Raw genomic sequence first — 26,529 nt, forward strand, 5'->3', positions numbered from 1 at the left:
TCAGTCGTTGTTCATGTGGTGCTGCACCTTCTGGTAGAAGGCTGACATGGTCTTCATGTTGCTCTTCCTCCACTGCCTGCCCAGGTGCTTGGTCTGGATCTTCAGCAGCTTGAGCACACAGAGCTGCATCATGGCCTGCTGCACCTTCAGGATGGGGGCTGATGTGAACACCACCAGCATCTGCCAGGAAAGCAGTGAGGCATGCAGAGTGCTCAGGGCAGCATCACAGACTGTGCAGCTTTGGGCACCAGCACCTGGGGCTGGTGAGCCACAAAGGGCCAGAAAGAACAGGAGTGTGCAACACAACCAACACTGTTCAAAGGGCCAGAAAGAACAGGAGTGTGCAACACAACCAACACTGTTCAAAGGGCCAGAAAGAACAGGAGTGTGCAACACAACCAACACTGTTCAAAGGGCCAGAAAGAACAGGAGTGTGCAACACAACCAACACTGTTCAAAGGGCCAGAAAGAACAGAAGTGTGTAACACAACCAACACTCTGTATGGGGCTTCAAAGGGCCAGAAAGGACAGGAGTGTGCAACACAACCAACACTGTTCAAAGGGCAAGAAAAGAGAACAGGAGTGTGCAACACAACCAACACTGTTCAAAGGGCCAGAAAAGGGAACAGGAGTGTGCAACACAACCAACACTGTTCAAAGGGCCAGAAAGAACAGGAGTGTGTAACACAACCAACACTGTTCAAAGGGCCAGAAAGAACAGGAGTGTGTAACACAACCAACACTGTTCAAAGGGCCAGAAAGGACAGGAGTGTGCAACACAACCAACACTGTTCAAAGGGCAAGAAAAGGGAACAGGAGTGTGCAACACAACCAACACTGTTCAAAGGGCCAGAAAGAACAGGAGTGTGCAACACAACCAACACTGTTCAAAGGGCCAGAAAGGAGAACAGGAGTGTGTAACACAACCAACACTGTTCAAAGGGCCAGAAAGAACAGGAGTGTGCAACACAACCAACACTGTTCAAAGGGCCAGAAAGAACAGGAGTGTGCAACACAACCAACACTGTTCAAAGGGCCAGAAAGAACAGGAGTGTGCAACATGAGAGGAATGTTGCATTTGTCTTTACAAATAAGTTGTAGATCTGTTGGTAAAGTTAGCACAGAGAGATAAAAGAAACAATGGAAGGGATTTCACTGATTGATGAATGGGAAAAGGGATTTGCCTTACAAACAAATGTAGGTTTGCTGGTAAATGAAATTGGATATTGGAAGATGAAAGAAGCAATGGGGAAAACCGATGAATTATATAAGAATTAAAAATTAAAAGGGAGGGTTATAGATTAGAGGGGAATCTCAGGTGTCAGGTGTTTGGGAAGTCTGTGCCTCTCAAGTACCTCAGCCAATGGGGAAAGAGAGAGGGAAAAGGGTCAGGAAATTGGGATAAAAGGAGGCTGAGTCCTCCAAAAATTTGAGAGATCCCAGGGGAATGCCCTATGGCCTCTCCCTTTATTCAAATAAAGGACTCCCCTGTCTCCTTTTTGGACATAAACCTCTGGTGTTTGTGGATTAATTTTCCTTACAAACACAACCAACACTCTTTGCATGGGGCTTGAGGGTCACAGCAATATTTGCAGGAGAAAAAGTATTTTTCCATGTAAGGCTCAATGTGTGAAAGAAAAGGGAAACTCCATCAGTCCCACAAGAAACCCTGAGCACGAGACTGGGCTGAACCCACTGTGCAGAGCCAGGGATGTGCTCCAGGTGAAATGCTGGAGGGTCTCAGGGGAGGGGACACTCCTTCCCATTGTCCTGGAGTGTTTCCACTTGGTCACCTTGTTGAGGATCCTCAGCAGGTTAATGCAGGAGAACAAATTCCTCCTGCAGAACTGTTTGTTGTCTCCAGCTTCCTGCAGAGAGAGGGGGAGAAGTGCAACCCTGACCAGTGTTCATCAGAGATGTCCTTGGGCAGAAATCTTTATTTTTATTGTCTTATTTGTGAGGGAGGACATGCAGCAGAGCTGCCTCCTCACTTGGGTTATCATCAGCAGATTCTGAGGAAAACCATTCTGAAAATACTCCAGTTTAATCTGCTTTTAGAGTAAGAGTTAATAATGGGATAAATCACATTATTCCACCCTGGGAGATACATTTTGTGGTAGATTTGTATTCCCTGTTTACAGCCAGAGAGCAAATTGCAGCCTGGTGATCAGCACTGCTTTTGGTGACTATATAAATTAATTCATGCTTAGAGCACACATTACAGACCACTAAAAGGAAATCACAAATCCACACAGGGTGACAAATAGCAACGTTTGTATCAAGAGGACCAGACTTTTCTGTAACAAAAATCCCCTCCAGGCTAAGTGCTGCTGAGACATTGTTTTAAATATTAGGAAACTGTAAATGCCTCCAGCTCATGGAAACATTGCCCCTGGCACTTCGAGCAGCAATTCCACCACTGCAGTAACTTGCTCCATGTTTGAATAGCTCCAAGCACAGGAGAAATATCCCACAAAAATCCTGTTTGGGGATTAATGCAAAACAAGGGTTGCTGAATTTATAAACCACTCACAGCCAGCTGCAGCATTCTTAACTTGGGACAAAAACTCAAACTCAGGCCATTCCAGGATCTGGGCACCCTTGGGAGGAGTTTGGGGGAGCTGCTTCTGTCAGAGTGTCCAACCCAGCTGTGAAAGCAGATTTACCCAAGAAAACCCCACCAGCACAACCCCTTTGCTTGTAAAGGCAATGCCAAAGAGAATCAAGGAATCACTGAGGCTGGAAAAGCCTCCAAGGTCACAGAGTCCAAGCTGTGCCTGATTCCCACCCTGTCCCCAGCCCAGTGTCATGTCCAGACCTTCCTTGGACACCCCCAGGGATGGGGACCCCAAACTTCTCTGAACAGCCCCTGCCAGTGCCCCAGAGGTGGGATGACACCAGGATGTCACCAGGATGTCACTGAGGTGCTCGTGGATGCTGCCTGGTGCTTTGGGGGTCCCAATCTGCAATATCACATTGTGCCCAGGCCTGACCTGCACCCTCTACACCAAGAAATTTTCCCAAAGATCCCAGTGGAATAAGCCAATATCCATTTCCCAGGCTGATGGGTTTATTTGTCACCAGACAAGGGTCTTTCCATCAGGTTTATGGAAGGAGGGAACAGGCTAAAGAGACTTGAACACCCCTTTTAAAGGGTGGATCAAACCCTTTGCAGAGCCCTCTGGAGTGACAGGGGACATGGGACTGGCCAGGATTTGAAAAACCTGTCCCACAACAGGGTGGGTGAATCCCCCCACTCCTGATTTACACCAGGAGGGAGCAGGAGTTACCCCTGGGATACCCCAGACACACATCCCTGTGCTCAGCCCACTGAGAGCACAATCACCTGTTACACCCTCTGAGAAATGTGTTAGGGGTGTTAAAATCACCAACACATGAAGTGCTGGCTGAAAAATATAAAAATGTTCACAAATGAACACCTCGAGTACCAGGGTGTGTCTAATTCCTATTAATTCCTTATTTCCAGGGGTCTCTTCCCAAAGATGAACCCTGGTGGTAAAATTCAAGTTGGTTTCTGCATATTTTCTAATTAAATTGCTCTCCCTTGAGGACAACATCTATCTGCTGGAGGAAAGTGAGAAGTGCTGTCCTTGAATGTGACAGCTCCCAAACTGTCACGACTCTCCTGGGAATATTTTCCCTAAAAATGTTCAGTTTCTCCCACAGCCTTAAGGCTGCCTGTGAGGATCAGCAGGGAGCCCTCAGTGATGTGTCACTAGATGTCCCCATCAGCCCAGGATAGGATGGAGTCTGCAGGGCTGGGAAAATATTTCTGATTATTTCACACACCTAAGGAAAACTAAGGAAAAAAAATTAAAAAAAAGATTGCAGCAGCACCATGAGATCATCTCTGCCTGGACTGGGTTTGCTCAGGGTCCTTTTTAATGATTTAGGGTCTCCATTCCCCTATCCATTATTTAATAATTTAGGGTCTCCATTCCTTATCCATTATTTAATGATTTAGGGTCTCCATTCCCCATCCATTATTTAATGATTTAGGGTCTCCATTCCCCTATCCATTATTTAATGATTTAGGGTCTCCATTCCCCATCCATTATTTAATGATTTAGGGTCTCCATTCCCTGTCCATTATTTAATGATTTAGGGTCTCCATTCCCCTATCCATTATTTAATGATTTAGGGTCTCCATTCCCATTCATTATTTAATGATTTAGAGTCTCCATTCCCCTATCCATTATTTAATGATTTAGGGTCTCCATTCCTTATCCATTATTTAATGATTTAGGGTCTCCATTCCCATTCATTATTTAATGATTTAGAGTCTCCATTCCCCTATCCATTATTTAATGATTTAGGGTCTCCATTCCTTATCCATTATTTAATGATTTAGGGTCTCCACACCCTGTTCATTATTTAATGATTTAGGGTCTCCATTCCCATTCATTATTTAATGATTTAGGGTCTCCATTCCCCATCCATTATTTAATGATTTAGGGTCTCCATTCCCTGTCCATTATTTAATGATTTAGGGTCTCCATTCCCCATCCATTATTTAATGATTTAGGGTCTCCATTCTTTATCCATTATTTAATGATTTAGGGTCTCCATTCCCCATCCATTACTTAATGATTTAGGGTCTCCACTCCCTGTCCATTATTTAATGATTTAGGGTCTCCATTCCTTATCCATTATTTAATGATTTAGGGTCTCCATTCCCTGTCCATTATTTAATGATTTAGGGTCTCCATTCCCATTCATTATTTAATGATTTAGGGTCTCCATTCCCATTCATTATTTAATGATTTAGGGTCTCCATTCTTTATCCATTATTTAATGATTTAGGGTCTCCATTCCTTATCCATTATTTAATGATTTAGGGTCTCCATTCCCATTCATTATTTAATGATTTAGGGTCTCCATTCTTTATCCATTATTTAATGATTTAGGATCTCCATTCCTTACCCATTATTTAATGATTTAGGGTCTCCATTCCCCATCCATTATTTAATGATTTAGGGTCTCCATTCCCTGTTCATTATTTAATGATTTAGGGTCTCCATTCCCCATCCATTATTTAATGATTTAGGGTCTCCATTCCCTGTTCATTATTTAATGATTTAGGGTCTCCATTCCCCATCCATTATTTAATGATTTAGGGTCTCCATTCCCTGTTCATTATTTAATGATTTAGGGTCTCCATTCCCCATCCATTATTTAACGATTTAGGGTCTCCATTCCTTACCCATTATTTAATGATTTAGGGTCTCCATTCCCATTCATTATTTAATGATTTAGGGTCTCCATTCCCCATCCATTATTTAATGATTTAGGGTCTCCATTCCCCATCCATTACTTAATGATTTAGGGTCTCCACTCCCTGTCCATTATTTAATGATTTAGGGTCTCCATTCCTTACCCATTATTTAATGATTTAGGGTCTCCATTCCTTACCCATTATTTAATGATTTAGGGTCTCCATTCCCTCTTCATTATTTAATGATTTAGGGTCTCCATTCCCATTCATTATTTAATGATTTAGGGTCTCCATTCCCTGTTCATTATTTAATTATTTAGAGTCTCCATTCCCATCCATTATTTAATGATTCAGGGCTCTGGGCTGGGGACAAGGTGGTGGTTGATCAAAGATTGGACTTGATGATCTTGGAGGTTTTTTTCAGCCACAATGATCTCATGATTTCTAGATTTCTAGAATTTGTGATTCTATTCTGTCAGAGGGAAAACCCTAAGCCCAATTATTTTTATGGGGTGCCCAACACCAGCAGTGACTCTTCCCCACTCTTCACAGTGATTTAGAATAGTGAGGGAGGAATTTTTAAACCTGGAGAGGAAAAAAAAAAAAAATCTAATTTTGGAAAAGTTGGGGGGTCACAGAAAAAAAAAGGCAGAGAACAGAGAAGCTAAATCCTTCCTCATGCTGGAAGGATTTGTGGAATCCTGGCCACAAACCCCCTTTCTGTGCTGCTTACCAGACTTTCTGCTGTGAGCTCAGGCTCACAGTGTGGATAATCCAGGACAGAGATGCTGCAGAAAACAGGAAAGAAAAAAATTAGGAACCAGCTAACACAAGAGAAATGTTTAATATCAAGTTTATCATCATGCCCAGCAATCTGTAACATTTTTCCTGCTCTGTGCCTGGAAATGCAACAAGTAATGAGGGTGGGGAACAATCCCATCTCCAGCATGTGGAGAGAGGATCCAAACAGGATCCCAGCTCCATCCTGAGTGCATTAATAAGGACTCAGAGGATTTGGATCCATCAAGACAGGACAGATGAATTATTCATATGCATATTTAAAAAGGGGAAAAAAAAAAAGTAAACAACATAGATCTGAGGTTTCAAAGGTTGGCAGCAAGAAAATTCATGGTGAGTGAATATTCAGAGTGTCAGGTTTTTCAAAGCCTCCAGGCTTATGGAATTTGTAAAAGTTGTTAATTAAATACACCCAAAACTGGAATTTACACCTGCCTGGCTCAGAGCATGCAGCTGCACATCCCACCTCACTCACAGGTGCATCTCCTGTGAAACCTCCACCCCAGAGCAGGAGAGGGAGCTCAGTGCTCCTGGGATATGTTTCCTCCTCCACTTAAAACACAGGGGCAAAAGTGGAAATATTTATAGCAGGAAGATCAACATATCACTTCTATTTTTCCATATGTGCCTCCTCACACAGACACAACCATACCAGGCAGGAGACAGACACAGCCTACACAGGCAGCTGAAGAGAAACAAAAAGAGCATCAAAAAGGAAGAAAAAGGATTTTTTTTATCATTCCAACTTCCCTGTGGAGCTCCTCTCCAAAAGAGCAATCCTGCCCTGGTGAGCTGTGAAGGATCTGTGCTGTCTCAGGTCCTGCTCCAAACAGAGCTGGTGCCTCTCAGAGCAGCAGCAAAAGGCAGTGACAAGAAAGGAAAACCTGAAGGAGTCAGGAAATCTGAATTACAGCTGGAAAAAGTGGGGAACACCTGGAAGATCCCACCTCATCTGGCCTTGATGAAGCTGTGGCTCCCCAGGAGTCCATGTGAAGATGAAAACTACTTTATTTCAAAGATGAAGCCTGTTTTCTTTCAGTTTTATTGCAGCAGCCCAAGCAGAGGTTGGAAACCCAGCATCCAGCCATTCTCATCGTGCCAAAGGGATTTGCTCCCTCCTCACATTTCTCTCTGTCCCCAGCAGGGGCTGTACCTGTTTGTGGCAGTGATGGAAGACATGATGTTCTGGTTGAAGAATTTCAGGATCAGGGGGATGCAGTTGGCAAACAGCAGGTGTTGGGACACATATTCAAACTGGGGAAGAGAAGGGAAACCAGGTCAGCTGGGAGTGGAAACCTCTTCCCAGCCAAAAGCACTTGGGGTGGTTTGCCCCAGACACCTCAGAGCATTTTCTCCCTGAGTTTTGCATCATGCACAGCAGCTGGGAAATTCCATTTGCCATGGAGAGGACAAATTTCACAGCTGCACCTCGTGGCTTTTCAGAATTAAATCTGTGCCCAAACTGTGAGGGGAAGAGGGAAGGAGTTGTAGCTATTACATGAGAAAATACAATATTTCCTATTGCTCTCACACACTAATCCCAGCTCCCTTAGAAATTTTGATTGAAATATCATCCCTGTTTTCCTGCTTGCTTTTAATTTCTCTCTCTCTCTCAAAGCACTAAATGATCTTCCAACCCAAGCCATCCTACAATTCAATTATACAACAAATCTCCTGTGCTCTAAAGACACAAACTGCAGCAAGCCCAGTCCTGTCCCATGCAGATCTCCACTGGAGAGGGAAGGAACAGTTTGTTCTCCTCTCAGGCTGGTGCCAGCTGCCAGCATTGGCACACCACAGATGACACACACTGGGATGTGCTGGTGAGTAATCAACCCTTCCAAACCCAAACCATTCCTGGTTCTGTGATTCCTTCATTTCAGACCTGCTGGAGTTCTCACGGTGCTCCCTGAGATCACCTTTGTCACAGAAAGTACAAAACCTCCCAGATCAGCCACCAAAAAAAAAGCAAAAAAAGCAGGATCAGGGGAATTAAACCCTGCAGCTTTCACCAGGCCTCCTGCCTGGGGGGAAGAAAGGAGGGGAGCTGCTTTGAAGTGAGAAAAATTAATGAAGGGATGTGGTGGGGGGGAGCAGAACAAATGTAGGATTGTAAAAAAGTGGGAGTTGGTTTCGTTCTACCCAATCCAATAAGTGGATTTTTATTTATCCTCAGTTAAATATCAGAGGGGTTTGTGACACAGAGGGATTTGTAGTGTGCTGAAAGCTTTAGCAGAAAAAAATTAGAAAACTCTTAATTGTTTGATTTGCAGAACCAGTGGAGAATTGGGCCACAGCTCATATTAGTCCTTGGGTTTTTGAACCAAGGAAAGCCCTGCAGTGGGTGCAGTTTGATGGAACAAAAATCACATTGGGAACAAAAATCAGATTGCAACCATGACCCAGATCTCCTGCCTCTGTTGAAACTGGAGCCCCAAGAACCTGATCCTGCCAAAAGCAGATTGGGTGACCTCCTGAGCTCCTTCCCAGAACTATTTCTGGGCTTTGGGGATGACAGAGCAAAAGAGAGTCTTGCCTAACCCCCTTCCTCTTCCCCCTTCTGCCAGGGAGGCTCGTGCTGTCTCCTAAATTTAACCTGAATGGATATTCCCAGAAGTCTAAAAGCTCCTGCCACAGGAGTAGAAATGATATTGTCAAAGCACAACATCATTGGGATATCCCCAAACGAACAAATCCTGGAGTTGTGGAAATGTGATTACAGCTCCTCATGGAAACTCTCCCTGGAAATCTTTTAGGAGAGGGTTGAACAGGACCTTTGATCCCAGCCTGGCAGTGACCATCCCCTCCTCTGGGCCCACCTGGTAGATGTGGTTCAGCTTGAAGTGCTTGAGGAGCAGCAGCAGCAGGGCTGAGATGCTCTTCACAATGATCTGCTTGTGCCTGTGGACAGCAATGCCCAGCTTCATGCTCTGCAGGATGGTGATGCTGGGTGGAGGGAGGAACAGCACGGAGGCCAAGGCATGTGGGGTTCCTGTTCTGAGCCCTACAAAACCTCCACTGCTCCCATTCCCACCCATCTCACTTTTTAACCCCAATGGGTTAAAAAGGAGGAAGGAAAAGGTGGATTTTCCACCTGTGCTGGCACATCTTTAGGATTTGGGTCCATCAGCAGGGTTTTATCATTTCTGTCACTTAGCTTGGAGTGGCTGCACTCAAATCATCATCACAGAGTCACTTCCTTGGCTTGGACAATCAGATACCCCAAACAAGGAGCCCCCCACACCTCTCAGCTCTCCTGCTTGGCCCAAGGCTTGGTGGGCAGCTGGAGGGGCACTTGGGGCATCTCCTCAGGCAGCACATCTGCCAGGATGCTGATGGGGTCACTCTTGGCCTTGGGGCTGGGTGCAGCAGCCAGGAGGATCTTCAGCAAAGCAATCTGCAGGGGAGGCAGGGGTGAGGAGATGGGCCAGGAAAGGGAATTCCTTCCTCCAGCTTCACCTGCCAAAACTGGACAACTCCAAGCCAGGGTTTCACCACACCACACCAGCTCTGAGGGACAGGATGAGTGTGGGAGCTCACACAGCTCTGAGGGACAGGATGAGTGTGGGAGCTCACACAAGGTGAGGGACAGGATGAGTGTGGGAGCTCACACAGCTCTGAGGGACAGGATGAGTGTGGGAGCTCACACAAGGTCTGAGGGACAGGATGAGTGTGGGAGCTCACACAAGGTGAGGGACAGGATGAGTGTGGGGAGCTCACACAAGGTGAGGGACAGGATGAGTGTGGGAGCTCACACAAGGTGAGGGACAGGATGAGTGTGGGAGCTCACACAAGGTGAGGGACAGGATGAGTGTGGGGAGCTCACACAGCTCTGAGGGACAGGATGAGTGTGGGAGCTCACACAAGGTGAGGGACAGGATGAGTGTGGGAGCTCACACAAGGTCTGAGGGACAGGATGAGTGTGGGAGCTCACACAAGGTGAGGGACAGGATGAGTGTGGGAGCTCACACAAGGACTGAGGGACAGGATGAGTGTGGGGAGCTCACACAAGGTCTGAGGGACAGGATGAGTGTGGGAGCTCACACAGCTCTGAGGGACAGGATGAGTGTGGGAGCTCACACAAGGTCTGAGGGACAGGATGAGTGTGGGAGCTCACACAAGGTGAGGGACAGGATGAGTGTGGGAGCTCACACAGCTCTGAGGGACAGGATGAGTGTGGGGAGCTCACACAGCTCTGTTTGATCCTTCACCTAAGGCATCACCTGTGCCTGAGTGTGGAGTGTGGGTAAAACAGCACAAGGAACACCTGGAATTTAAATGCCCTTCAATCTGTCTGTCCCTACGTGACCAGCAGCCCTGAATCCCTCCCCTTGGGCTGTGCTTTCCTCCAACTCTGCTCAAGATTGCACCAAGATCTCACTGTTCCAGCCCTGCTGAGCTCTGCAGCTCCAGCCTGGCTCCTCCAGAGCTGCTCCTTCCTTTTGGGGCTCACCATGTTCTGGGGGAGGTTGGACATTGCTCCACACAGCACCTCACAAGGGGTTTCTTAGGTTTCCTCTTCCCCCTAGGGCAGAGCAGCATTCAAAACAAGGGGAAATGAAGTAAAAATAAGAATGGGTTTGCATGACACCTTGGAAACCTCCCATCCTCCCTCTGGTGATGGGGTGAAGCAACTTCCTTCTTACCAGAGACATGGGGCACTTCTCCAGCTCCTCCTCGTTCTTGATCTGGACATCTGAGATGGAAACGTGCTGGCCAAACACACAGACAGAGCAGAGCAGAGGAGAAACAGAGCCAGTGATGGTCACAGCAGAGCCAGTGATGGTCACAGCACAGCCAGTGATGGTCACAGCAGAGCCATGATGGTCACAGCAGAGCCATGATGGTCACAGCACAGCCAGTGATGGTCACAGTAGAGCCATGATGGTCACAGCACAGCCAGTGATGGTCACAGCACAGCCATGATGGTCACAGCAGAGCCATGATGGTCACAGCACAGCCAGTGATGGTCACAGCACAGCCAGTGATGGTCACAGCAGAGCCAGTGATGGTCACAGCAGAGCCATGATGGTCACAGCACAGCCAGTGATGGTCACAGCACAGCCAGTGATGGTCACAGCAGAGCCATGATGGTCACAGCAGAGCCAGTGATGGTCACAGCAGAGCCATGATGGTCACAGCACAGCCAGTGATGGTCACAGCAGAGCCATGATGGTCACAGCAGAGCCAGTGATGGTCACAGCAGAGCCAGTGATGGTCACAGCACAGCCAGTGATGGTCACAGCCAGAGCCAGTGGTGGTCACAGCCAGAGCCAGTGATGGTCACAGCAGAGCCAGAGCCCATCCCTGCCTGGAACATCTGCCCCTGAGGCCCCTCTCACCTCCTGCCTCTGCTTACCTCCACCTGCTCCTTCCAGGAGCTCTCTGCAGGGAATCAGAGGGACAATCACCCCCAAAAGCCAACCCAGACCTCAGACAGGGTCAGCTGGGCTCTGGAGGGGTCTCATTCCCCATGGAGGGGTCTCATTCTCCATGGAGCACTGAGCAGCAGTGTCCCCCCCTGGGAACAGCACTGGTTTGGGAATGCACCTCCAAACCCAGCTCTGAAACTGCCATTCTCATGGCAGACACTCACCAGGAATGCTGCACCTTGGACAAAGGGGAACTGAAAATGCTGCAGAGGCTACCTGAGGACTTAGATTTTAATTTTTTCCCCACAATTGCTGCAAGAAGCTCCAAAAGCTTTTCAAGTGATAACCAGCTTTTTTCTCCCTGCAGTAACTGTGTTTGAGGGAGGTTGGTCAGGAGGATCCATGGTGGATTCCCATGGTGGATAACCCATTCCAGGAGGATCCATGGTGCATTTCCATGGTGGATTTCCATGCCAGGAGGATCCATGGTGGATTTCCATGCCAGGAGGATCCATGGTGCATTTCCATGGTGGATATCCCATTCCAGGAGGATCCATGGTGGATTTGCATGGTGGATTTTCATTCCAGGAGGATCCATGGTGCGTTTCCATAGTGAATAACCCATGCCAGGAGGATCCCTGGTGGATTTCCATGGTGGATTTCCATTCCAGGAGGATCCCTGGTGGATTTCCATGGTGGATTTCCATTCCAGGAGGATCCCTGGTGGATTTCCATGGTGGATACTCCATGCCAGGAAGATCCATGGTGGATGCCCCATTCCAGGAGGATCCCTGGTGGATTTCCATGGTGGATTTCCAAGCCTGGATGGGATCTCACCTGCCTCAGGGTCTTCACGCTCTCGTGGATCGGCCATGTGAGCCCTATCAGGGTTTCAGTGTCCCTGGGAAGAGGAAAGAAGGTCAGCACTGAGAAGAACATCCATGTCCAAACATTTCTGTGTCATAACAGATAAAAGAGGGAGCCTGGAGGCTGCTGGATGGATCCCAGCTGGGTCAGGAATTGGGAGAGGTGTTGCTGCCCTCCCACCTTCCTGTCACAGCTGTATGGGAGAGGAGAGACATTGGGGTGGAGAATTGGGGTGAAATCAGATTGAATCAGAACTGGGGTGAAATCAGATAGAATCAGAAATAGGATAGAGCCATTCTGAGCCCAGCACTGCACCTAAAAATGAATGTACCCTGCTGGGCCTGTCCCAGGATGACTCTGCACCCACAGCTTGATTTATCCACAAAATCTGCTGTGGATACCAAACTGTCTCAGCTGCTTTTTGCATCAAACCAGCTCCTGGCTTGGGCCAGCAGTCACTTATTCTGGGCTAGGTCTGATTTTTAATACAAAGAGGTCTATGGGGGCCAGTGTCTCCAGGAACACGTTTTTCTAGCACTGCCTTCATTGCTGCAGCTCTGGCCAAGCCAGCACTGCCTCATCCTGAGCATGTCTTGAGCTTTGTGGGCACCTCCCAGCACTGAACCCCTGCTGGGGAAGCTCCAGGGCAGATTTCATGGATAAAACACTCACTGGCCCAGCGTGAATCCAATGAATTTGTTCCTGCTCCCTTCCAGGAAATGCTCAATGTCCTTCTGTCTGATGGAACAGCAGAGAGACAAAAACAAGAAGGTTGGAAAACAGCCACATACAAGATCACAACCTCAGACTGAGTCCTAGAGATCTCAACAGCTGAGGAACATAAACCATTTGTGTTTGCTGTGCAGCTCCATGGGAATGTGGGAGCAGAGTGCACCTTTTGTCTCCCCCTCCTGTGCTGGAAGGGGTCTCTGAATTCTTCCAGGAGAAATCAAGGTGCAGGGATTGAATTAAAGCCTTTGGATGGATTAAAGTATATTTAAGCCACTCACACATAAAGTAGACATTTAAGTAAAAGTAAGTCAGTAAGTTCTGATGCTTTTAGTGAATAAAAGGTCTGGATTCCACAGTGGCAGTGAGTGTTCTAGTGAAGGTTGGAACACACTGATATCTTCAGTAGAGGCTTCAGGCCCACAGTTATAGACAGGATTTAAACATAATAGAGCTATAGTAACAATATTGCTGATATTTCTTAGATAGAACAGGACAGAGTGTATGTGTAGTGTTATAGGTAACCTGGTGAGCTAAGAAACTGAAATTCTAATAGCTTAAAGAGTGGTCTGAGTTTGCTTGTTGGAAAATCCTGTATAACAGTGTGGACTGGGAGAGTGTATTTAGCTCTTGGCTTTTGCCAGGGTTTCCAACCATTATTGCTGCTGCTTTTGCCATTGCTTTTGCTATTGCCTGTTGAGACTGATGAGATTTGCAATGAATAACATTTTTAACTGTTAACTGCTTTGCTGATTTAAGATTACCTGACAAGTAGGGTCCCCAGGGTGCTGAGGGCAGGGCTGGTACCTTGGCTGTGGAAATCCTCCTGGAAGCATCTCTGGTTGTAGCTCAGCTCGGGCTCCTCAGTGTAGCTGAACAGCTCTGGGGGAGACAGGGGCTTCACCCTCCTCATCCTCACCCCAAATTCCCTGGCAAGCGCCCCTGTGCACCCAGGCAGGTGTGGGACAGGCACCCAAACTGGTCCCTGAGCTCTCCTGCACCTTGGAGAAATTCATTGGCCACCATTCACCAAATTCCTGATGGATCCAGGTTCATCACCTTCATCCCCATGTCCTGGCTGGGCTGCATTTGCAATTTCTTTGGGTTTTTGAGGGGACATTTGAAGTCTCACTTCAGCAGTTTTGGAATGAAGGGAGTGCAGGAAGACCCAGGCAGGACCTGCACTCATCCCACACCCAGCAGCTTTTTTGGGTCCTGCAAAAAGGGGCTGGACTTGGAGGGACAGGATGTTGCACCTATTCCTACAGGATTCCTGCCTGTTCCTGCAGGATTCTTACCTGCTCCTACAGGATTCTTACCTGTTCCTGCAGGATTCTTACCTGTTCCTACAGGATTCTTACCTGCTCCTACAGGATTCTTACCTGCTCCTACAGGATTCTTACCTGCTCCTACAGGATTCTTACCTGTTCCTACAGAATCCCTGCCTGTTCCTATAGGATTCTTGCCTATTCCTATAGGATTCCTACACTCCTGAGGTGCTGAGCAGCATCCCAGAGACTGAAGTGATCCTGCAGGGAGGGAGGAAGGATCCCTTAGCAGAGGAAATGTGTTTTTGCCAGGGCAGCTCGTGCAGCTGAGACACACCAAGCTAAAAAAACCCCGATTTTCTGCGGGGCCGGGGGTGAGGGAGCAGCAGCAGCACGGCAGGAACCCGGGGGACAAGGACACGATGAAGGGGGACACCCCCTGGGCTGTGTCACCGGACACTCCGCCCTCCTGCCACCCTCCTGCCCGGGGTGTCCCCGCGTCCCTTCGGTGTCCCCAGGGCGTGAGTGGCTCCCTGATAATAAACCCCGCTTGCTCTATTGCTGCAGGGACCGCATTTAACACCCATTCTCCATCCTACATCCCCCATCCCGGCGGGATTTTCATTCTCCCCGCCTGCCGGGCACTTATAAATCACAACACTCCCAAACCTGCTTCACCTGCCGGCTCCGCGCCGTGCCCGTCGGCATCTCCGTACTCAAATTCCAGCCTGGGACAATCCACGGAGCCCTGCGGAGAGCGGGACGGGGTTGGGAGGGGGGCTGGCACATCCCTGGGGGTATTTTGGGATGCGGGATTGCTGCCAGCACTCGCAGCCTTTGCGCCAAAGCTGCTTCAGCCGCCGGAGCAGCGACCGGCACGGCCGGGCTGGAGCGGGGAGTCCGTGCGAGGCCGCTGAAAACACAGCGAAAAAGTGGAAACCGCGTGTAAAACCAGCATTTTCCAAAGCCCAGAGGAAGCAGAGCACGACACAAAACGCCGGGGGATATCGGATGCGTTTCAAAGCCATGAAAACAAACCCCGGGGCTGTTCAAAGCAGAAAGCCGCGGGAGGATGCTGCGGATCCCCGAGCGTGCAGATCCCACAGCTCTCGGGGCCGGGCTTCCCGATCTCCCTCTCCTCCCCTGAGGATGAGGAACTGGAACATGAAACTTGGCCGGAGGATTCCGGCGGGGCAGACCAGGCAAAGCCGCCCTGCCCCGGGAAAGGGAACACGCGAATGGCTCATTAACCCAATTAACATAATTATCCATCCCGAGTCTCAGCATCCCTGCTCGGCAGCCGGGCTGGAGCTGATGAGCATCGCCGTGATGAATATTGATGACCCAGGAGGATGAGCGGCCCCGGGCTCAGAAACGCCGCTTTTTCACCCCGTTTCTGCAGCCCAGCCGGGGATTTAAAGCCGCTGAGGAATTCTAATCCGCTTGGAGAGACCGAGCCAGGGGAGCAAAGCAAACCCCAAAATTCACGAGTTCGGGGCATGACTTGGACAGGGATCCTTTTGGGGTGAGGGAGCCCCTCCACCCTTTCCTTGGTGGGAAAGAGAAGCGTTCCCGTCCTTTCTCTCGGGGGTCCCGCGGGGGCTTCACGGTGGCCGAGGACATCAGATCCCGCTGGGATCCTGTGACCCGGTCCCGGTGGGATCCTGTGACACGGTCCCGGTGGGATCCCGTGACCCGGTCCCGGTGGGATCCCGTGACCCGGTCCCGGTGGGATCCCGTGACCCGGTCCCGCTGGGATCCCGTGACCCGGTCCCGGTGGGATCCCGTGACCCGGTCCCGGTGGGATCCTGTGACCCGGTCCCGGGGTTTTGGGGCAGAAGGGGTGCAGGGGGTGTGGTGGATCCCAGGGCCCAGGTGGGTCCCCAAAACCCTCCTGCCGGCTCTGGGCGTGGGCTGAGCCAGCACCCCAAAACTCTGCAGCTGGGTCTGGGGAGGCGGCAGCGCCGGGAGCGCCCCCGGGCACCGCAGGACCCTAAAGCCACCCCTGCAGGAGCCCTGAAAGGTCCAGTTTGGGGCACGGAGCACCCCCAGCCCCGGATAAAGCTCCTTCCGCAGGGAGCAGGGACCCGTCCGAGCCCGGGGGGCGCCGGCACCGAGCGCCGCGCTCTTACCTCGGACCCCTTCCGCTGGCTCCTGAAGAGCTCCCGGCCCTTGGGCAGTGTCTGGGCTGTGCCTGGGGCTGGCCCGGTGTCGGTCCCGGTGCCGGTGTCGGTCCTGGTGCCGGTGTCGGTCCCGGTGTCGGTCCCGGTGCCGGTCCCGGTCCTGGTGCCGGTGCCGGTCCCGGTCCTGGTGCCGGTCCCGGTCCTGGTGCCGGTGTCGGTCCCGGTGCCGGTCCTGGTGCCGGTGTCGGTCCCGGTCCTGGTGCCGGTCCCGGTCCTGGTGCCGGTGCTGGTGCCGGTGCTGGTCCCGGTCCTGGTGCCGGTCCCGGTCCTGGTGCCGGTGCCGGTCCCGCGGCTCCGCCGCCGCCGCCAGCACGTGCGGCCGGGACACGCCCCCGCCCCGCCCCGCCCATTGGTCCGCTGGGACAGGGGCGTGGCCTAGGGACACACCCCCGTATTGCCATTGGTCGGGAAAGGGGTGGGCGGGGCTGGGGGTAACGGGAAAGAATGGGGGGAATTATGGGGGGAGTTATGGGGGGCTGGGAATGGGGAATGGGGGAATTATGGGGGGAGTTATGGGGGGCTGGGAATGGGGAATGGGGGAATTATGGGGGGAGTTATGGGGGGATGGGAATGGGGAATGGGGGAATTATGGGGGGAGTTATGGGGGGCTGGGAATGGGGAATGGGAGAATTATGGGGGGAGTTATGGGGGGAGTTATGGGGGGCTGGGAATGGGGAATGGGAGAATTATGGGGGGAGTTATGGGGGGAGTTATGGGGGGATGGGAATGGGGAATGGGGGAATTATGGGGGGAGTTATGGGGGGCTGGGAATGGGGAATGGGAGAATTATGGGGGGAGGTATGGGGGGAGTTATGGGGGGCTGGGAATGGGGAATGGGAGAATTATGGGGGGAGTTATGGGGGGAGTTATGGGGGGATGGGAATGGGGAATGGGGGAATTATGGGGGGAGTTATGTGGTGTCCCTGGGAACAGGGAATGGGGGAGTTATGGGGGGAATCATGGGGTGTCCCTGGGGTGGCAGGAATATGGAATTCTGGGATGGGGAGCTATGAGTGTCTCTGGGGTGCTGAGAACAGGGAATGTGAGAAACAAGGATTTATAGGATGTCCCTGGGGTTTTGGGGTACGGAATGCTGCCCTGGGGGGTTTTGGGGTGTCCCTGTGGTTTTGGGGTACGGAATGCTGCCCTGGGGGGTTTTGGGGTGTCCCTGTGGTTATGGGGTACGGAATGCTGCCATGGGGGGTTTTGGGGTGCGGAATGCTGCCCTGGGGGGTTTTGGGGTGTCCCTGGGGTTATGGGGTACGGAATGCTGCCCTGGGGGGTTTTGGGGTGTCCCTGTGGTTTTGGGGTACGGAATGCTGCCCTGGGGGGTTTTGGGGTGTCCCTGGGGGTGGCCATGGAGGGGTGGGGGGGCAGCCGGAGGTTGGGGTCCCCAAAACCACCCAGTCAGCCCGAACCCCGTTACCCCATTCCGGTCCCGGGCCCTGGAACAGGAGTGGGGGCAGAGCAGGATTCCCGTCCCAGTAAAGGGGGGCGGGGGGTGTTTTTGGGGTGCCCGAGCAGGTTTGAGGCTGGGGAGGCACCGGGTGCCCGACACCGGGTCCCAAATCCCTTCAACGGCGAGGATGGGCTGGGAACTGCCCAGGGCAGAGCAGAGCAAATAATGGGATTGTTCCAGAGCAGATAATGGGATTGGGATGGTTCCAGAGCAGAGAATGGGATTGTTCCAGAGCAGAAAATGGGATTGGGATTGTTCCAGAGCAGATAATGGGATTGTTCCAGAGCAGATAATGGGATTGGGATTGTTCCAGAGCAGATAATGGGATTGTTCCAGAGCAGAGATTAGGATTGGGATTGTTCCAGAGCAGAAAATGGGATTGTTCCAGAGCAGAGATTAGGATTGGGATTGTTCCAGAGCAGATATTAGGATTGGGATTGTTCCAGAGCAGATAATGGGACTGGGATTGTTCCAGAGCAGAGAATGGGATTGGGATTGTTCCAGAGCAGAGAATGGGACTGGGATTGTTCCAGAGCAGATAATGGGATCAGGATTGTTCCAGAGCAGAGAATGGGATCAGGATTGTTCCAGAGCAGAGAACAGGATCAGGATTGTTCCAGAGCAGAGAATGGGATCAGGATTGTTCCAGCACCACTTCCCAAGGCCACCCCAGCCCAGGAGCCCCAAGGACACGGCCCCAGAGCTGCTTCCCCAGCTGGAATTATCTGGAGCTCAAGGCTTGGGGGACAACCCCCCCATCCCTGACCCCTCCCTGCCCCCCACCCCAAAATCCATCCCAAGGATGCTCGGGACAGGCTGAGTTTTCCAATGATTTATTTGTGTTTTGAGATTACAGAGTCTTTATTGCTGATCTAATACAATCACTCAGACATTAATATTTAAAACATCCTTTTGAAATGTTACGGCTGCGACGGTTTTGTTTCCTCGCTGCTGATGACGAGTTTTGTCTCATTATCTCTAAAGTTCAGAACAGAATTAATTTCCTTTATATGATTTTGCTGGTGTTACCTAAAATCTCCTTTTTCCTAAGTCTTGAAAAATGTGTTACATTTAGGAAAAAAAAAAAAAAAAAGAAGATAAAAGAAACCAAACCCCATTACACGTTTAATTTAGAGATGATCATAGGATATGATTCCAGGTTGATTAGGAAAAAAGCCAAGCGAGCCAAAAAGCTTTTACAGGAGAAGCAGAACATGGAGAAGAGCTTTAAAAATCCAGGTGGGAAAAGCCAGTTGGGATTTTAGTATTAATATATATATATATATATATAATTTTTTTTTTCCCTTCCTATCTACCTGGAAGATAAAAGGGGTTAAAATTGGGCACGAAGGGATCTGGGCTGGGCAGAGCAGGCACAGGGTGGGACACGGCTCTGGGGATGAAAGGGGCTTTTCCAGGGGGCTTGGGATGGGATTCCCATTCCTCCCAAAGCTGCTGAGCCCCAGTGACCCCACTGGGATCAGAGAGCAGCAGGGGCTGGCACAGACCAGGATCCAGCTCGGGGAGAAAGACCTGGGCTGGTGTCTCAAACAGCTCAGGGGATTCTTCCACCCCAAAAAAAGAAAAAAAATCTCAGGATCTGGGTAAAATGAATGAGCAGAGATAATTTCAAGTCTGTGGTTAGTGATCAGTCCATGTGGAAGCTTCTCAAAGCCCTGGCACCTTCCCAAGGTCTCCTCAAGGTCTTCTCAAGGTTTTCCTTCCTGATTTTGAGAGGTTTCAAAGACAAGTTGGAATCAGCCAGCACATGGGAACGTTGGCTCTGGAGATGAGCGACTTGTGGCCAACCTGACTCCGAATCTGAGAGCCACGGGAAGGACTTGAGGCTGGAATTCCTCTGTTCTCCCTTCTTGTGCGTGAATGAGCTGCCACAGAAAAGTTCTCCATGATGGCAAAGAAGCCCAGGAGGAGCAAACACGGGGAGAAACTCGGGAACCAAAGAGGGAGGAGAGAATCTTCTGTGCTCTGGGGGCTGGCAGGTGAATTTTGGAAAGGTCACATTCCCCATGTGAGGGACAGAAGTGACCCTGCTCAGACACTTGGGAAGGGTCACGCTGTCCTGTGCCATCCAACTCTGCCAAATTTATTCTCCATCAGCTCTGACACTCCGAGGTGCCCAGCGAGCATCTCACCCGTTCCAAAGGGGATTTCCAGAATTCCAACACCAACACCACCAGTCGATAAAACCTGGGAAGGTTTCCAGTGAGGGCTGAACGCAGCTGGAGGAGGAGCTGGCTCCTCCCAGCCCGGCTCGGCTCGGTTCGGTTCGGCTCGGCTCGGCTCCTCCCAACCCGGCTCGGCCCGGCTTGGCTCGGTTCGGTTCGGCCCGGCTCGGCTCGGCTTGGCTCGGTTCGGTTCGGCTCCTCCCAACCTGGTTCGGCTCGGCCCGGCCCGGCTCGGCTCGGCTCGGTTCGGCTCGGCTCCTCCCAGCCCGGCTCGGCTCGGCTCCTCCCAGCCCGGCTCGGCCCGGCTCCTCCCAACCCGGCTCGGCTCGGCTCGGCCCGGCCCGGCTCGGCTCGGCTCGGTTCGGTTCGGCTCCTCCCAACCCGGTTCGGCTCGGTTCGGCCCGGCTCGGCTCCTCCCAACCCGGTTCGGCTCCTCCCAACCTGGTTCGGCTCGGCCCGGCCCGGCTCGGCCCGGCTCGGCTCGGCTCGGCCCGGCCCGGCTCGGTTCGGTTCAGTTCGGCCCGGCTCAGCTGTGCAGGAGCCCCCGGGCGCCTGAGCAGCAGCGGTGGGCCAGGCTGTGGCAGCAGCCCGGGGGCTGCCCCGACCCCCGGCTCGGCTTTGGTAGATTTGGAGTTGTTGGCACTCGGAACGGCAGCGGCTCCTCCCTGGCTCGGGGCTGGGTAAGGCGACATTCCCCGGCCTGGCCGCAGCCAGGATTCCCAGGCTGGAGGCACAGCCCGGGGGATTTTGGCTTTGTTGTCAAAATGGGTGGAGAAAAACCAAAAAACGACCCTTGTGCGTGGGGTGGGTGTGAGCAGGGATGGGGGAATGAATATTCCACAGCTCGATTCCAGCAGCTTCCTCCTCCTCCTCGCCTTCCCAGCCCCGAAAAAGAAGGAACCCAAAGAGAAAAAAAAAACAAAAAAACCCGAAAGGAACGGAAAGAAAATTCCAGCGTCTCCCAGTGCCGCGGCAGGACGAACACCAGTGGCAGAGGCCACGTGAACAGTATTTCTAATTTAATAAATAAATAACCTAAAACACACTGTGGACTATGGCAGCAAGCCCGGCTCTAGCGGGGGAAGCTGGCGCTGTACAGTAGCTGAGAAGGACTCGGGTGCTGTGGCTGCTCCTGGCGATTCCCCGGGAACTCAGTACCTGGGAAAAGGAGGAAAAACGGGTTTGGGCAGTGGGGAAAGGGCAGGAGCTGCCCCGGCTCGGCACGGAGGCTTTGGGAGGGGAGAGGCTCAGGAGAGGAAGGGCTGAGGAAGGGACTCGGCACCTCTGAGGTGCCCACGGGAGTTTGAGAGCAGGGAATTCCCTCAGTGGATCCTGATCTCACACAGGGATAAACCCAGCTCAACAAGGCTGGGCTGGGTCAGACATCAAACCAGGGATAAACCTCACTCACAAAAAGATGAGCTGGGTCAGACATCAAATCAGGGATAAACCTCACTCACAAAAAGATGAGCTGGGTCAGACACCAAAACCAGGCACAAACCTCACTCCCAACCAACCTGAGCCACACCAGGCACCAAATCCAGGAATAAACCTCACTCCTGACAAGGCTGTTAGGACAGACACCAAATCCAGGAATAAACCTCACTCACAAAAAGCTGAGCTGGGTCAGACACCAAATCCAGGAATAAACCTCACTCCTGACAAGGCTGAGCCACACCAGACACCAAATCCAGGAATAAACCTCACTCCTGACAAGGCTGAGCCACACCAGACACCAAATCCAGGAATAAACCTCACTCCTGACAAGGCTGAGCCACACCAGACACCAAATCCAGGAATAAACCTCACTCCTGACAAGGCTGTTGGGACAGACACCAAACCCAGGGATAAACCTCACTCCAAAAAAGCTGAGCCAGACACCAAACCAAGGACAAACCCAGCTCCTGACAAGGCTGGGCTGGACCAGACACCAAATCCAGACACAGGAATTGAACCAGAGGGAATTCCTGCACAGGCAAGCATCAGGTTTTTTGCAAGGAATAAAGCTCAGGATCTGGGAAAACCCAGTGATCCCCAAACTGGGAGTGTTCTAGTGCTCCCTGCCTGCCAAGAAAATCCCATTTTCTGCAGGAAAAGGATCTGGGCTTCTCCCTCCCAAGCAGATCCAAGTTTGTGCAAAGTAATTTAATTTTCACAAGGGAAATTCATGGCAGTGTTGGCTAAAAAATGTGGAAAGGGAAGCGATCCAGGGGCTCCTGCTGGAAATGATGATTATTTTGGGGACCTGCCCAGCCCATGCTCAGGAAGGAGCCAAGGAGCTGAGCCCATGGCAGCAGCCCTGGGGCCACCTCATCTTCCATCAGACTTTAAAAACAAAGCTGCCACTGAGCTGGTGGCATCTGCCACGTCTGGGTGACAGCACAAGGACTCCTGTCCCAGCTCCAGCTGCAGCAAACCCTGCCTGTCCTCACTGGGATGAGCAGAGAGCCTCAGCACCTGCCCAGGGCATGGGCAGGGCTAAACCCCAACCCCTCTGACCCCACGGGTACCAGGGCAGGGGACAGGGCTGGAGGGCACTGGGAGGAGCAGAGGAGGGCTGGAGGGTTCCATGATGGGAGCAGGGGCTGGGGACACCAGGAGGATGAAGAGCAGAGGCTGGGGACAGCAGGAGGATGAAGAGCAGAGGCTGGGGACAGCAGGAGGATGAGGAAGAGGAGGAGTAGGGGCTGAAGGGGCACAGGGAGGATGATGAAGAGCAGGGTGTGGCACAGGGAGGATGAGCAGGGTGTGGCACAGGGATGATGATGAGCAGGGTGTGGCACAGGGAGGATGATGAAGAGCAGGGTGTGGCACAGGGAGGATGAGCAGGGTGTGGCACAGGGAGGATGAGCAGGGTGTGGCACAGGGATGATGAACATGAGCAGGGTGTGGCACAGGGAGGATGATGAAGAGCAGGGTGTGGCACAGGGAGGATGAAGATGAGCAGAGTGTGGCACAGGGATGATGAAGATGAGCAGGGTGTGGCACAGGGATGATAAAGAGCAGCAGGGGTGGCACAGGGATGATGATGATGAGCAGGGTGTGGCACAGGGATGATGAAGAGCAGCAGGGGTGGCACAGGGATGAAGATGAGCAGGGTGTGGCACAGGGATGATGATGATGAGCAGGGTGTGGCACAGGGAGGATGAAGAGCAGCAGGGGTGGCACAGGGATGATGAGGAGCAGCAGGGGTGGCACAGGGAGGATGAAGATGAGCAGGGTGTGGCACAGGGATGATGAGGAGCAGCAGGGGTGGCACAGGGATGGTGAAGAGCACCAGGGGTGGCACAGGGATGATGAAGATGAGCAGAGTGTGGCACAGGGAGGATGAAGAGCAGCAGGGGTGGCACAGGGAGGATGATGATGAGCAGGGGTGGCACAGGGATGATGAAGGGCAGCAGGGGTGGCACCTGTAGTAGTTGGGTTTGAAGGGCCCGTTCTTGTTGAGCCCCAGGTACTTGGCCTGCTCGTCCGTCAGCTCCGTCAGGTGCGCGTCAAAGGTGGGCAGGTGCAGGCTGGCCACGTACTCGTCTGGGGGGACAGGGAGGGGCTGAGCCAGAGGGACAGGGAGGGACAGGGAGGGACAGGGAGGGGACAGGGAGGGGCTGAGCCAGAGGGACAGGGAGGGGCTGAGCCAGAGGGACAGGGAGGGACAGGGAGGGACAGGGAGGGGACAGGGAGGGACAGGGAGGGACAGGGAGGGGCTGAGCCAGAGGGACAGGGAGGGGACAGGGAGGGACAGGGAGGGGACAGGGAGGGACAGGGAGGGGACAGGGAGGGGACAGGGAGGGGCTGAGCCAGAGGGACAGGGAGGGACAGGGAGGGACAGGGAGGGGACAGGGAGGGGACAGGGAGGGGACAGGGAGGGCACAGGGAGGGGCTGAGCCAGAGGGACAGGGAGGGGACAGGGAGGGACAGGGAGGGGACAGGGAGGGACAGGGAGGGACAGGGAGGGGACAGGGAGGGACAGGGAGGGACAGGGAGGGGCTGAGCCAGAGGGACAGGGAGGGACAGGGAGGGGACAGGGAGGGGCTGAGTCACAGGGGAGGGACAGGGAGGGGACAGGGAGGGGACAGGGAGGGGCTGAGTCACAGGGGAGGGACAGGGAGGGGACAGGGAGGGGACAGGGAGGGGACAGGGAGGGGACAGGGAGGGGCTGAGTCACAGGGGAGGGACAGGGAGGGACAGGGAGGGGACAGGGAGGGGACAGGGAGGGGACAGGGAGGGGCTGAGTCACAGGGGAGGGACAGGGAGGGACAGGGAGGGGACAGGGAGGGAACAGGGAGGGGCTGAGCCAGAGGGACAGGGAGGGACAGGGAGGGACAGAGAGGGGACAGGGAGGGGACAGGGAGGGACAGGGATAACAAGGGGACAGGGAGGGACAGGGAGGGGACAGGGGACAGGGGACAGGGAGGGGCTGAGCCAGAGGGACAGGGAGGGGACAGGGAGGGACAGGGAGGGGACAGGGAGGGGACAGGGAGGGGACAGGGAGGGACAGGGAGGGGACAGGGAGGGGACAGGGAGGGACAGGGAGGGACAGGGAGGGCCTGAGCCAGGAGGGACAGGGAGGGACAGGGAGGGGACAGGGAGGGACAGGGAGGGCCTGAGCCAGGAGGGACAGGGAGGGACAGGGAGGGGACAGGGAGGGGACAGGGAGGGGCTGAGCCAGGAGGGACAGGGAGGGACAGGGAGAGGACAGGAAGCGGCTGAGTCACACGGGGAGGGGACAGGGAGGGGCTGAGCCAAGGGAGGGGACAGGGAGGGGCTGAGTCACACAGGCAGGGGACAGGGAGGGGGCACAGCCCAGGTGACAGCTGGGGGTGACACTGCACCCAGCACTGGGACAAGGCAGAGCTGCCTCAGAACCACAACTGCCAGTGAAAGCACAGGGGGGAGGGCAGGGGTGCCTAGGGTGTCCTGGGGGGGTGACAGTGCCACCCCCAATGGGACAGTGACACCCCCAATGGGACAGTGACACCCCCACCTGTTACAGTGCCACCCCCAGCCCTGTCCCACCCCCAGCTGTCCCAGTGCCACCCCCAGCCCTGTCCCAGTGTCTCCCCCAGCCCTGTCCCACCCCCAGCTGTCCCAGTGCCACCCCCAGCTGTCCCAGTGTGTCCCCCCAGCTGTCCCAGTGCCACCCCCAGCTGTCCCAGTGTCACCCCCAGCCCTGTCCCACCCCCAGCTGTCCCAGTGCCACCCCCAGCTGTCCCAGTGCCACCCCCAGCCCTGTCCCAGTGTCTCCCCCAGCCCTGTCCCACCCCCAGCTGTCTCAGTGCCACCCCCAGCCCTGTCCCACCCCCAGCTGTCCCAGTGCCACCCCCAGCCCTGTCCCAGTGTCTCCCCCAGCCCTGTCCCACCCCCAGCTGTCCCAGTGCCACCCCCAGCTGTCCCAGTGTGTCCCCCCAGCTGTCCCAGTGCCACCCCCAGCTGTCCCAGTGCCACCCCCAGCCCTGTCCCCCCCATCCCTGTCCCCCATCAGCTCCTCACCCATTTTTTTGGGCAGCAGGTACACGTCCTGCTTGTAGCGACCCTCGGGGGCATTGTAGAGCTCAATCAGAGCCAGGGCCTGCAGAGGGGACAGCAGGGACACTCAGGGGACACTCAGGGGCTGTCCCCAGGGCAGGGCTGGCCCTGCCCCACCCCTCACCTGCGTGGTGGCAGTGATGGACAGGACAAAGGTGGGCACGGTGGAGCAGCTCAGGTTCAGCAGGCGGCCCTGGGGAGAACAGGGTGTCAACAGGGCACCAAACCAAAGGTGTCACCTCTCAGGAGGGACAGGGCCAGATGATTGTCACCTGCACTGTGTGGCTGCCCTTAGGAAGAGCAAATCTCCCCGTGGGAGATCCCCTGGAATGGGATAAATAAAAACTGGGGAGTTTTCCTTTGTCCCAGGAACTCAGTGGGGACCTTGTGGCTCTGCACAGGATTTGGGATCTGCCCCCAGGGAACAGCCTCAGGGTGGATTTGGGGGGAAATTCCTCATGGAAAGGTTTGTGCAGCCCTGGCACAGCTGCCCTGGGAGATTTTGGGGTCCCCACCCCTAAAGGAATTTCCAAGCCCTGCAGATGTGGCACTTGGGGACAGGGTGGCTTTGGAAGTGCTGGGATGGATCCAAGGACTCAACAATTCCACAATTCATCCCATGAGCTGCATCCCCCTGTCCCCTCACCTCTGCCAGCAGCACAATCCTCTTCCCATCTGGCCAGATGACATGATCCACCTGGGACCTGACCCGCTCCCAGGTGAGCTCAGGTGTGCGCAGGCTGGCCTGGCAGAGACCAAAAAACCCAAAAATGGGGAAAAGCCAGGGGGGAATGGGGTGAGAGCAGAGCCAGAGCCCCCAAAAAAACCCAAAAATGGGATAAAACAGGCATGGATACAGGGGAATGGGGTGAGAGCAGAGCCAGAGCCCCAAAAAACCCCCAAAA

General features: G+C 53.2%; 2 protein-coding genes and 1 long non-coding RNA gene across 3 annotated transcripts in view; 1 reads left to right on the forward strand and 2 right to left on the reverse strand.

Moving 5' to 3' along the window:
• Positions 1 to 26,475, reverse strand: LOC306801414 (uncharacterized protein; the record flags this gene model as incomplete). The annotated part of the gene is made up of 14 exons (XM_079304482.1): positions 1 to 180; positions 1,755 to 1,868; positions 5,970 to 6,024; positions 7,188 to 7,288; positions 8,854 to 9,038; positions 11,394 to 11,419; positions 13,767 to 13,884; positions 14,949 to 15,018; positions 16,403 to 16,649; positions 23,509 to 23,629; positions 25,589 to 25,667; positions 25,749 to 25,817; positions 26,271 to 26,369; positions 26,470 to 26,475. 14 exons carry the CDS (start codon positions 26,473 to 26,475, stop codon positions 1 to 3), a joined length of 1,470 nt encoding a protein of 489 aa, XP_079160608.1.
• Positions 21,405 to 21,949, reverse strand: LOC306801392. Its single transcript, XR_013774078.1, has 3 exons — positions 21,903 to 21,949; positions 21,651 to 21,699; positions 21,405 to 21,500 (listed from the first exon to the last, which is right to left on the reverse strand). It is a non-coding gene; the product is annotated as an uncharacterized lncRNA (long non-coding RNA).
• Positions 26,476 to 26,487: 12 nt separating the features above from the next.
• Positions 26,488 to 26,529, forward strand: part of SHANK3 (SH3 and multiple ankyrin repeat domains 3) — a gene marked incomplete at its 5' end in the record, with an annotated part of 112,189 nt that continues 112,147 nt past the window's right edge. Inside the window, 1 exon segment of the mRNA XM_079304483.1 lies at positions 26,488 to 26,492. Coding sequence (XP_079160609.1) covers positions 26,488 to 26,492 — 5 coding nt within the window.

This window comes from Erithacus rubecula (assembly GCF_903797595.1).
Source record: "Erithacus rubecula genome assembly, chromosome: 4".
Classification (NCBI taxonomy): Eukaryota; Metazoa; Chordata; class Aves; order Passeriformes; family Muscicapidae; genus Erithacus; species Erithacus rubecula.